Below are 12,500 nucleotides of genomic sequence, written 5' to 3'. Positions count from 1 at the left end.
TTCAGCGACTGTTTCTCTCCACACAGTTTACAGCTCCACCTGTTCACTTTCTTCACCTGACAGACACAGCACAGGGTTAACTACAGACACAGGGTTAACTACAGACACAGCACAGGGTTAACTACAGACACAGCACAGGGTTAACTACAGACACAGCACAGGGTTAACTACAGACACAGCACAGGGTTAACTACTGACACAGGGTTAACTACAGACACAGCACAGCGTTAACTACAGACACAGCACAGGGTTAACTACTGACACAGCACAGGGTTAACTACAGACACAGCACAGGGTTAACTACAGACACAGGGTTAACTACTGACACAGCACAGGGTTAACTACTGACACAGGGTTAACTACAGACACAGCACAGGGTTAACTACTGACACAGGGTTAACTACAGACACAGCACAGGGTTAACTACAGACACAGCACAGGGTTAACTACAGACACAGCACAGGGTTAACTACAGACACAGGGTTAACTACAGACACAGCACAGGGTTGCTTCCCTGTTAGTAGCTCCAGTGTTAGCCTGTAGCTTCCCTGTTAGTAGCTCCAATGTTGTTAGCCTGTAGCTTCCCTGTTAGTAGCTCCAGTGTTGTTAGCCTGTAGCTTCCCTGTTAGTAGCTCCAATGTTAGCCTGTAGCTTCCCTGTTAGTAGTTCCAGTGTTAGCCTGTAGCTTCCCTGTTAGTAGCTCTAGTGTTAGCCTGTAGCTTCCCTGTTAGTAGCTCCAGTGTTAGCCTGTAGCTTCCCTGTTAGTAGCTCCAGTGTTAGCCTGTAGCTTCCCTGTTAGTAGCTCCAGTGTTGTTAGCCTGTAGCTTCCCTGTTAGTAGCTCCAGTGTTAGCCTGTAGCTTCCCTGTTAGTAGCTGTGTGTGTGTGTGTGTGTGTGTGTGTGTGTGTGTGTGTGTGTGTGTTACCTGGTGAACCTGGAAGCTCTGACAGCTGTAACACCTGACGACGTGAAACCCCTGAACCATGCTGCCGACCAGAGCAGCGATAACCCGGCTCTGTTTTCATCTGACGCTCGGCTTGAATTTCCCCGCGTCTGTCTCTCTCCAAGGCTACGTCACAGCAGCTGTGTGTGTTGTCTCCGAGCCGAGCCGAGCCGAGCCGAGCCGAGCTCCTCCGATCAGCCGGCGGACAGCAGCAATGCTTCTATCAAAGACTCTCTTTACTGCAAACAACGGTTTGGTGCATTACCGCCACCTGGTGGTATAATATATAATACCACGTCATGTGTTAGTACTATATAATACCACGTCATGTGTTAGTACTATATAATACCACGTCATGTGTGAGTAATATATAATACCACGTCATGTGTGAGTACTATATAATACCACGTCATGTGTGAGTACTATATAATAGCGTAGCTTCTATGGCGCCATGTTGATGCTACCAAGCCATCACCTCCCGTTAGCATCCCATTGACTGCCATTCATTCTGACGTCACTTTGACAGAGAATAACTTTACATCTGAAGAGTTTAAAGACTCTATTTGTCCATTGTTTATTTCTAAAGAAACACGACAATGTATAAAAGGCTCCATTACCTTGTAGCTCACGTTATGGCTCCGTAGCAGACGTTTTTATAAAAATAGGCTAACGATTGGGTCATAACCACGAGACTTACTGTCTCATAGTAGAGGAATTACCGTATAGTACAGGAGAAGCTCTCAGGCAGTTTGGACTTCCATTAGCTGTTTAAGTTTAATTACTAATGTTAACTATCATTTTAGTGATCAATAATTAGCCTGTGTCTATGTTATCTCCTTACATATACCTACGCTCTCCGTCTCTGCTAGATTGGGAATGATTGAGATTTCTCTTGGCACAGCTACCAGAAGACTTCCAACTTTCAGACAGGTTGCTCACGTCACATCTACGTCTTCAAGTGTAACAGAGGTAAAAATGTAGTGTATTTGCCAAATAATAATAAAAAAATAGCATTTCCTCAATGTTATTAAATAACATTTTAGAGGACTAACAGGCTAGAGTAGGCACCCTGTCTCATAAGATCCCATCATAGAACGTTGACATAGAACGTTGACATAGAATGTTGACATAGAACGTTGACATAGAACGTTGACATAGAATGTTGACATAGAACGTTGACATAGAACATCGACACAGAATGTTGACATAGAATGTTGACATAGAACGTTGACATAGAATGTTGACATAGAACATTGACATAGAACGTTGACATAGAACATCGACACAGAATGTTGACATAGAATGTTGACATAGAACGTTGACATAGAATGTTGACATAGAACGTTGACATAGAACGTTGTCGTGTCGTGCTGTTCTTGCCTGTTTTAGATTAGTTTCTCTGTGCCTGCCTGGCTACCTTCCTGAGGACATTCTGTAAGACTTTTTCTTGTTTAATAAATCATCTGTAAACTGCATTTGGGTCCAAGCCCTGCTTTTCCTGACCCACCGTGACAGAAAAACAGGAAACAGAACATACAGAAACATACAATCATGGCACTGATAGTGTACTATGGGATATTGACGTAGTACATGTAGCCTATGTAACGCAATGCATTCTTTATATTTTGCTTGTGCACATGCTGTAAATGTGTACACCAAAGCCTGAAGACGATGTTCTGATTTATTTTCCAAAGGAAATTCAGCGTTTCGCCTCTGTCCCCCTGACGCTTGACCATCGTTACACAAGCTCAGTAACGCTCAGCCATCACCGGAAAAGTGACTTCACTGGTCTCCGTCCAGAGACACGGGACCTGCTGGTCCATTTTATATATATATATATATATATATATATATATATATATATATATATATATATATATAGTTTGATGCTGCTGATGAAATGTCCTTCTGAATAATACATAAAGACGTTTGAGGATTGTTTGAGTGTATATAAAAGGAGGATACATTTCCTTTAGTGGTATAAGAGTACATAAGGAACTGTTAAAACTACAGTAAATAATATATAGTTCAGATTAATACCAGAGACTGAAAGAGAAGTCAACAAACACGAGAGCACAGAAGAAGAAAGTATTTATTAGACGACAGAATACAACAATAATCAATAACTGATCAATAACTGATGGGTTTTAAAAAGCAGTTTTGGTGAATAAAAACACTGAAATGTCCTCTGACATCATCGCTTCAAAAGGAAGTAAACAGGAGTGATGTCATCAGAAACAGGCAGCTCAAACAAAAAAACAAGGCTTCAAAATAAAAGACTTAAGCTGTGAACACATGAGGCTTCAAAATAAAAGACTTAAGCTGTGAACAGGAAACATGACGTGATTCATTAATATACAGTTAATATTTCTCTTAATATTTGGGATCTGTACAGAAGGAATCTTAAAGGTTTTAACACTATTAGGTTTATTCTGTCGGGATAACTTCTGACTGCGTCCGCTGACTCGTTGAATATTTCTCTCCTCTTCGCCGTCGTGTGATTTGATGGTTTAAACATTAAAACTAAAACAGTTTGTCTCAGAAAGTTTCTCGTTTCTTTAACTCGTTTCATAAGAAAGTTTTAGGACTTAAACAAATGACTTGATTATACAGAAATCATCTTGATTTAAAAACAACTTCTTTAGATACTTGGTGGTGAGACAGGCAGACAGACAGGTGAGACAGACAGAAAGACGGGCAGACAGACAGGTGAGAAAGACAGACAGACAGAAAGACGGGCAGACAGACAGGTGAGACAAACAGACAGAGACAGAGAGTGAGACAGACAGTGAGACAGACAGAGAAAGACAGACAGGTGAGACAAACAGACAGAGACAGACAGTGAGACAGACAGGTGAGACAAACAGACAGAGACAGACAGTGAGACAGACAGGTGAGACAGACAGGTGAGACAAACAGACAGAGACAGACAGTGAGACAGACAGAGAGAGACAGACAGTGAGACAGGCAGACAGACAGTTAAGTGACTCAGGTGGAATGCTGGGTGATTTCCTGTTCGGAGGCGGAGCTTATCTGCCGCTGTACCGCCCTCTTGGCGTTGCAGGCGGCCATCTTGTCGCGTACGTCTGTCTTTTTCTCGAAGTAGTCGACGAGCGGCGGCTCCGTCAGCAGCGAGGCCAGCACCTGCTCGAAGCTGATCGACCAATCAGCATCCAGCCCGCTGCCGGGCCTCTGTTGGCCGCCGCCCACCAGCACCGTGTCGTCGGCGAGGTCCTCGCACGCCAGCGAGCTGGCGCTCACCACGGAGTAGGACGACACCGAGCCGTCGTCTCGCGCCTCCTCGTCTGACCCCGCCGCCGGCTCCAGCTGGGCCTCAGCCAGCGCCCGGCACAGAGCGTCAGGGGGCGGGGCCTCAGGGTCGTCAGGGGGCGGGGCCTGAAGGTCGACAGGGGACGGGGACTGTGTGTCGGTGGGCGGAGCCTGGTATATTGTGGGCGGAGTCAGATATGTGGTGGACGGAGCCTGTGATACGGCGGGCGGAGTCTGAGATGCGGTGGGAGGAGCCTGAGCAGCCTCCGTCTTCCTGCCCCCCCCGTTGTTGAACTTCTTGCCGACCTCACCGATGCGCAGCAGCAGGCTGGCCACGGTGGCGATGGCGTGGTACAGCTGCTGCTCCTCTCGCTCCTCACTGAACATGTTATACAGGGTCTTACACAGCTCGATGAACTGCTCCTAGACAGACAGACAGGTCAGAGAGACAGACAGGTTATACAGGGTCTTACACAGCTCGATGAACTGCTCCAAGACAGACAGACAGGTTACAGACAGACAGGTTACAGACAGACAGGTTTGAGGGAGACCTCCTCCAGGTACGCTAAAGTTAGCCATGGCGTTCCTCAAGGCTCAGTGCTTGGACCAGTTCTATTCTCCTTATATATGCTTCCTCTAGGCAATATTATTAGGAAACACTCAATTAACTTTCACTGTTATGCAGATGACACCCAATTATATCTGTCAATCAAGCCAGATGACACCAGTCAGTTAGCTAAACTTCAAGTATGCATTAAAGATATAAAATCATGGATGACCCACAATCTTCTGATGTTAAACTCAGACAAAACGGAAGTTATTGTGCTGGGCCCTAAACACCTCCGAACTTCATTATCTAAAGATATAGCTACCCTAGATGGTATTGCCCTGGCCTCCAGCACTACTGTCAGAAATCTAGGAGTTATCTTTGATCAGGATCTATCCTTTAACGCCCACTTAAAACAAACCTCAAGAACAGCCTTTTTCCATCTTCGTAACAAGATCAGGTAAATCAGGAACATCCTGTCTCAAAACGATGCTGAAAAACTAGTCCATGCATTAGTTACTTCCAGGCTGGACTACTGTAATTCCTTATTATCAGGATGCTCAAATAAGTCCCTTAGGACCCTCCAGCTGATCCTGAATGCTGCAGCGCGTGTTCTGACAAGAACTAAGAGAAGATACTAAGTTATACCCTGTTGTTTTGCTTGTTGTATATCTTTCTGCTTTTGTGTTGTACTTTGTTTTGTTGTTTTCTGTCTCTGTGATGCTTTATGCTAAGTTGTGTTTTGCTTGTGTTGTCTTTTTGTTTCTTTGTATTTTAAAAAGCCTTTTTTAACATCGAAGGCAGGGGACTACAGATGAAAAATAGCCTTTTGGCTAATTCTGGCTTTTTTAACCCATGGGGGAATCATGTGTTTTATTAATTTGCGCTGTCCCCTTCCATAAATAAACTAAACTCAAACTCAAGAGATCATATTTCTCCTGTATTAGCTTCTCTGCATTGGCTTCCTGTAAAATCCAGGATTGAATTTAAAATCCTTCTCCTGACCTACAAAGCTTTAAATGGTCAAGCACCATCATATCTAGAAGAGCTCTTAGTACCTTATTGTCCCACTAGAGCACTACACTCCCAGAACTCAGAGCTACTTGTGGTTCCTAGAGTCTCTAAAAGTAGAATGGGAGCCAGAGCCTTCAGCTACCAGGCTCCTCTCCTGTGGAACCATCCACAGAGCTGCTCTCTACTCTCTCTTTCCATTCTGTGTGCCTCCATGTCCCAGAAAGTCTTGTTACTAACCTAGCTCTGGGGAGATTATTCCCCGGAGTCCTTATGTTGTTTTTTTGCCCAGCATGTTTCCTTGGATTAGGGTGGCACCAAAATGATGGTTGCAGCTGTCGTCGTGGTCCTGCTCCGCGCCCTGCAGTGCCCTGCTACGCTCTGTAGTGCCATGCTACGTCCTGCTACGCTCTGCAGTGCCCTGCTACGTCCTGCTACGCTCTGCAGTGCCCTGCTACGCTCTGCAGTGCCCTGCTACGTCCTGCTACGCTCTGCTGTGCCCTGCTACGCTCTGCTGTGCCCTGCTACGTCCTGCTACGCTCTCCAGTGCCCTGCTACGTCCTGCTATGCTCTGCAGTGCCCTGCTACGTCCTGCTACGCTCTGCAGTGCCCTGCTACGTCCTGCTACGCTCTGCTGTGCCCTGCTATGCTCTGCTGTGCCCTGCTACGTCCTGTTACACCTTGCTACGACCTGCTACTCCTTGTTATACCCTGTTACACCCTGCTGTGCCCTGCTACGTCCTGCTATGCTCTGCTGTGCCCTGCTACGTCCTGCTATGCTCTGCTGTGTCATGCTACGTCCTGTAATGCTCTGTAGTGCTCTACTATGCCATGAACTACTACAACTACTATTTCTGGTCACTGTTCCATTATCTTTATTCAGTGTGCAGTGTTATTCAGAATGACTATTATCCCCCATACTTATTATTCCGCCTCTTTTTTGTCCCGCTACTAGACACGGAGCGTTGCCAACACGTTCACACAAAATACATCAAAACGTGTGTAATGACTGGGAATGGTGTGCTATCATTCAAATAAGAGATTTGCCGCACGCTTTCAAGATATCGGCAAACAAACGCTAGTACGATTCTCTGAAATTTTCCCAAACAAATTGCTCTCTCCTCTACAGTTTTCACTCTTCATACATCATGGTTGGTCAACATGTAGGAAATCTTGTGCCGGTCGCAGACATGTAACTATGGAATCCACCGGACCTAAACTTTTGGCTCTGTTCCTTTATCTCTCTTGTGATGATAATATTTTTGCCGTTTAGACCCACGGTTTTTGAATTACAGAACAAACTTAAGAGGTATAATAATCATTAAATGGACATGTTTGACCCATGGAAGATACTGTCTCCCCTCCCTCACTGTGGAAATCACCATAGCAACAAGAAACACACACACCTCCTAGGCTCCTATCATAAAGTCTCTTTACTGTAGGCCGTGTTGTCCTCTCTTTGGAGGACATGTCAAACAGCAGATTTACTGTTAGCTAGTGTTATTCTGATGTACACCAAGTAGTAGGCACACTGTCAAAATTTCTTGCGGAATTATCTTTTTTGTGACTATTATTGCCACTGTTCATCGCATCACCAACCGTCAACGTCAGACACCACCTACCAAGAGCCTGGGTCTGTCCCACGTTTCTCCCTAAAAGGAGTTTTTCCTCGCCACTGTTGCACTAAATGCTTGATCTTGGGGGAATCACTAGAACTGTTGGGTCTTTATAAATTACAGAGTGTGGTCTAGACCAACTCTATCTGTAAATTATAGAGTGTGGTCTAGACCAACTCTATCTGTAAATTATAGAGTGTGGTCTAGACCAACTCTATGTGTAAATTATAGAGAGTGGTCTAGACCTACTCTATCTGTAAATTATAGAGAGTGGTCTAGACCTACTCTATCTGTAAATTATAGAGAGTGGTCTAGACCTACTCTATCTGTAAATTATAGAGAGTGGTCTAGACCTACTCTATCTGTAAATTATAGAGTGGTCTAGACCTACTCTATGTGTAAATTATAGAGTGGTCTAGACCAACTCTATGTGTAAATTATAGAGTGGTCTAGACCTACTCTATGTGTAAATTATAGAGAGTGGTCTAGACCTCCTCTATCTGTAAATTATAGAGTGTGGTTTAGACCTACTCTATCTGTAAAGTGTCTCGAGATAACTCTTGTTATGATTTGATACTATAAATAAATTGAATTGAGAGAGGTTAGAGACAGACAGGTTAGAGACAGACAGATAGACAGGTACCTGGTTCATCCTGGGCAGGTCTTTGATGGTCTCTGTCTTCTGCTCCTTCTCTTTGGCCCACATCCTCAGGTAGTACCTGTAGTCCTTCACCTGGACATCTACACACACACACACACACACACACACACACACACACACACACACACACAGAGGTCAGAGGTCAGAGCAGGTTCTCCTCCTCTGAGTCATCACTACACCTGAACAGGTAAGTTTACCTTTCTTCTCCTCGCTGTCTGCACCTTCATCCTTCCCCTCCTCACCTGCACACACACAGGTCATCATCATCATCATCATCATCATCACCATCATCATCATCATCACCATCATCATCATCATCATCATCATCATCACCATCATCATCATCATCATCATCACCATCACCATCATCATCATCATCACCATCATCATCACCATCATCATCACCATCATCACCATCATCATCATCATCATCACCATCATCATCATCATCATCATCATCATCATCATCATCACCACCATCATCATCATCATCACCATCATCATCACCATCATCACCATCATCATCATCATCACCATCATCATCACCATCATCACCATCATCATCATCATCACCATCATCATCATCATCATCACCATCATCATCACCATCATCACCATCATCATCATCATCATCATCATCATCACCATCATCATCATCACCATCATCACCACCATCATCATCATCATCATCATCACCATCATCACCATCATCATCATCATCACCACCATCATCATCATCATCATCATCATCATCATCACACAGAGAGAAACGGGAACCATGACGACGGGGTTAATTATTCAGAGGAAAGAGTGAAACTGTTGAAGTGAGAGAGATCTTCTGGCCCCGCCCACAGACCATGACATCACAGTCTGTGGGCGGGGCCAGAGGGGCAACATGGCACAAACCTGATGTCACTTCCTGCTGCCCCGAAATGTCCAGATTAGACAGGAAGGAGGTTTCTGGAGGGAAAGATCACACAGAGAAGAAGAAGAAGAAGAGGAAGAACAAGAGGAAGATGAAGAGAGGGATGAGTCAGTGTGGGATGGAGGGAGGGAGAGAGAGACAGAGAGAGAGAGGGAGAGAGAGACAGAGAGAGAGAGAGAGAGACAGAGAGAGAGAGAGAGAGGGAGAGAGAGAGAGAGAGAGAGAGAGGGAGAGAGAGAGAGAGAGAGAGAGGGAGAGAGAGACAGAGAGAGAGAGAGGGAGAGAGAGACAGAGAGAGAGAGGGAGAGACAGAGAGAGAGAGAGAGACAGAGAGAGAGAGGGAGAGAGAGAGACAGAGAGAGAGAGGAGAGAGAGAGAGAGAGTAGATACGAGAGAGAGAGATAGAGAGAGAGATGGAGAGAGAGGGAGAGAGAGAGGAGAGAGATAGAGAGAGGAGAGAGAGAGGAGAGAGAGAGAGGAGAGAGAGAGTAGAGAGAGAGAGAGAGAGAGTAGGAGAGAGGGAGAGAGAGAAGAGAGAGAGAGAGAGAGAGAGTAGAGAGAGAGAGAGAGAGAGAGAGGAGAGAGAGAAGAGAGATAGAGAGAGAGACGAGAGAGAGAGTAGAGAGGAGATAGAGGAGAGAGAGATAGAGAGAGAGAGAGAGAGAGAGAGAGAGAGAGAGAGAGAGAGGAGAGAGAGAGAGAGAGGAGAGAGAGAAGAGAGAGGGAGAGAGAGAAAGGAGAGAGAGAGAGAGAGAGAGAGAGAGAGAGAGAGAGAGAGAGAGAGAGAGAAAGGGAGAGAGGGAGAGAGGGAATATTCAGATCAGAAATGTTGGAACAATTTAGTTATTTTGAGAGAAACAAGTCGAAAAGTTTGGAATAAATTGAGAGAAAAAAGTTTCTAAATATTTAGAATATTTAGAGAGAAAAGTAGGAATATTTAGGAAGAAATGTAAATGAGAGGACAGACACAGAGAAGGAGTATTACTGAAGTAAAGGTATAAATACTGCAGTAACGGTATAAATACTGCAGTATTCAGAGTATTTGTGAGTATTTACTGCGCGGTTCGTCTTCAGTGAAGAAGTGTGTCGCCTCCAGCGCTGACTCCGCCTCCTCAGCACACAGAGCTGAAACACACACATCACAGAGCAGCTTAGAGTTCCTGCCTGGAGCAGAGGACCAATCAGAGCAGGCTTAGAGTTCCTGCCTGGAGCAGAGGACCAATCAGAGCAGGCTTAGAGTTCTTGCCTGGAGCAGAGGACCAATCAGAGCAGGCTTAGAGTTCCTGACACTCAGCCGAGAGTCGACTGAACTCACGGGGACAGATATGTTTACCTCATTATTAATATATTATTACACATTAACATTATAACAGAAAACACAGAAAAGCATCACATGTCCCCTTTAAATACTTTTATACAAATATACTCCATCTGAGGATCAATCAGAGAGGCTGTGTTTTAATAATAATAATAATAATAATAATAATAATAATAATAATAATAATATATGTTGTAATGAACACTCACTCACCTGGGGGCAGGTGCAGCTTGTACAACAGTTTGAGTTTCTCCGTCATGTCTCCATGACACATCCCACCTTAACACACACACACACACACACACACACACACCCACACACACACACACACACACACACACCCACACACACACACACACACACACACACACACCACACACACACACACACCCACACACACCACACACACACACACACACCACACACACACACACACCACACACACACCCACACCACACACACACACACACACAACCGAAATATATTTCAGTCAGAGTTAGCAAGCATCATGTGTGTGCAGTGTTAAAGGGGTGATAGAATGATTTACCTATGTTACCTCGTCATAGTGTAATAATGTATATGTATATTTATAATGAATGGAGGTAACTAGGACCATGTTACCTCGTCATAGTGTAATAATGTATATGTATATTTATAATGAATGGAGGTAACTAGGACCATGTTACCTCGTCATAGTGTAATAATGTATATGTATATTTATAATGAATGGAGGTAACTAGGACACACAGAGAACCTCAGTCCCATTGACTCCTCTTTCCTCTGCAGATCTCACAATGTTAAACTGCTGCTGAAAACGGGAGAATCTCAACCAAACTCATAGTTGACGTCAACTCGGCAGCTCCTCCTCATCTGGCTCTAGTCTCTATCTTTGTCACGCCCTAAAATTTACAAACACCACTGATCTGAGGTCAGCTAGTCTTCTGAATAGGTCTCAGATCTCTGATATTCCATTACTAAATTCACTTCTGAGACGTTTTTATGCGAGAAGTCAACTATGTAAAGCTCAAATATGGGCCGTTTTACCAAAATTGATGGCTAATTGCTGATTTTGTCCAACTGTGTCACCGTTCCTGGGTTACTGGACTACCAAACGCCGCTGCCCTGACAGAGCTCCAGGGCCTGCAGCTCCTCTCTTCCTGCTAAATGGCCGCTGTGTGTGAGTGAGAGCGCGGTCAGTGAGCTTGTTACGCCCGCAATCTCTTACCACAGGTTCCAGTTAATCTTATAATGTGTGTAATTATAATGTGTTGAGTTATTTAAACAACGATTGGGGAAATAAAGGCCTCTTGTCCGCGAGTCTCACTGATAGAGCCCGTGTCAATGAGAGCTAGCTAGCCTCCTCTTAGACCTCTGATATTCACAAAAATGCATTACATTGAAATCGGACAAAAGTGTTAGCTAAGCTTTGTAAGGCCTTAAGGGAGCTGTGATATACATGTGGTGACGAAATTCAAACTGTAAATATACTCTAGTTATGCTGGAAGTGTAGCTAACTAGCCGCGATCTGTACACATAGGATTGACGGAACTAGCTAGCAGCTAATGAAACCCCTCATGTTAACAAAAATGCATTAAATTGAAATCTGATGAGCGGCCCTGACCTTCTACTGGCAGACCAGCACCACATGTAGACCACATTCTAGTTTCATGTAAATCAGAATAACTTTTGCCAAGATACAACCGTTCATGTTCTAACAGCCACCTACAGGAAGTTGGTCCTCCATAACTTGCGCATTGTTTTAGCTTTCAAAATTCTTTTGAGAACTTTTAGTCACGAGGGTCCACCGAGTCTATATCCAAGTTTTCGTGCAGATTGGACTCACGGCCCAGGAGGAGTTAGACAGAGTATGTTTCCCATATATCACGATATGGCTAATTAATACAAAACATTCTAACAGCGCCATCTAATGGCCGATTCACTCTAGATTTGGCATGGATGCTCAAGCCCCTATGCTGAACAACTGTGTCATGTTTGGTGTCAATCGGAATAAATCTTGTTAAGATACGCAACTTCCTGTTTCAACAGCCCCCTACAGGAAGTTGGTCCTCTGTAACTTGTGCATTGTGTTAGCTATCAAAATTCTTTTGATAACATTTTTGTCATGAGGGTCCACCGAGTCTACGTGTACATTTTTGTATGTTTCGCTCAACGCTAATTTGCTAATTAATTAAAAAATGAAATGGCACATG

At 44.3% G+C, this 12,500-nt stretch overlaps 4 protein-coding genes across 8 annotated transcripts in view; 1 reads left to right on the top strand and 3 right to left on the bottom strand.

The window, feature by feature from the left end:
- Positions 1–1,178, bottom strand: part of LOC116060830 (MRN complex interacting protein) — a 26,457-nt gene extending 25,279 nt beyond the window's left edge. Inside the window, exons 1-2 of the mRNA XM_031314579.2 lie at positions 925–1,178; positions 1–56 (exon numbers count right to left, since the gene is read on the bottom strand). The exon at positions 1–56 is cut by the window's left edge and continues 4 nt beyond it. Of these exons, the coding sequence (XP_031170439.1) occupies positions 1–56; positions 925–984 (116 nt within the window). The 5' untranslated portion in view covers positions 985–1,178. The remainder of the gene's footprint in view (positions 57–924) is intronic.
- The window catches only part of nfkb1 (nuclear factor of kappa light polypeptide gene enhancer in B-cells 1), a 1,201,612-nt gene that overhangs the window by 172,311 nt on the left and 1,016,801 nt on the right, over positions 1–12,500 (bottom strand). The window lies entirely within an intron of this gene.
- sqstm1 (sequestosome 1) overlaps positions 1–12,500 on the top strand; it is a 585,288-nt gene that overhangs the window by 34,308 nt on the left and 538,480 nt on the right. The gene's annotated exons all lie outside the window — the stretch shown is intronic.
- Positions 3,845–12,500, bottom strand: part of LOC116060836 (TBC1 domain family member 9B) — a 34,709-nt gene continuing 26,053 nt past the window's right edge. The window contains exons 17-23 of one of the 5 annotated variants that reach the window (XM_031314588.2): positions 10,504–10,569; positions 10,029–10,097; positions 8,954–9,007; positions 8,245–8,289; positions 8,030–8,127; positions 4,476–4,635; positions 3,845–4,403 (exon numbers count right to left, since the gene is read on the bottom strand). In XM_031314588.2, coding sequence (XP_031170448.1) covers positions 3,931–4,403; positions 4,476–4,635; positions 8,030–8,127; positions 8,245–8,289; positions 8,954–9,007; positions 10,029–10,097; positions 10,504–10,569 — 965 coding nt within the window. In that variant the 3' untranslated portion in view covers positions 3,845–3,930. Of the gene's footprint in view, positions 4,636–8,029; positions 8,128–8,244; positions 8,290–8,953; positions 9,008–10,028; positions 10,098–10,503; positions 10,570–12,500 lie in introns of all 5 variants that reach the window. The other 4 variants (XM_031314586.2, XM_036006336.1, XM_031314585.2 and 1 more) reach the window with 4 other exon arrangements.

Source organism: Sander lucioperca, chromosome 1, assembly GCF_008315115.2.
Source record: "Sander lucioperca isolate FBNREF2018 chromosome 1, SLUC_FBN_1.2, whole genome shotgun sequence".
Classification (NCBI taxonomy): domain Eukaryota; kingdom Metazoa; phylum Chordata; class Actinopteri; order Perciformes; family Percidae; genus Sander; species Sander lucioperca.
The sequence above is the reverse complement of the archived record's forward strand: the minus strand, read 5'-3'. Positions and strand labels throughout refer to the sequence as shown.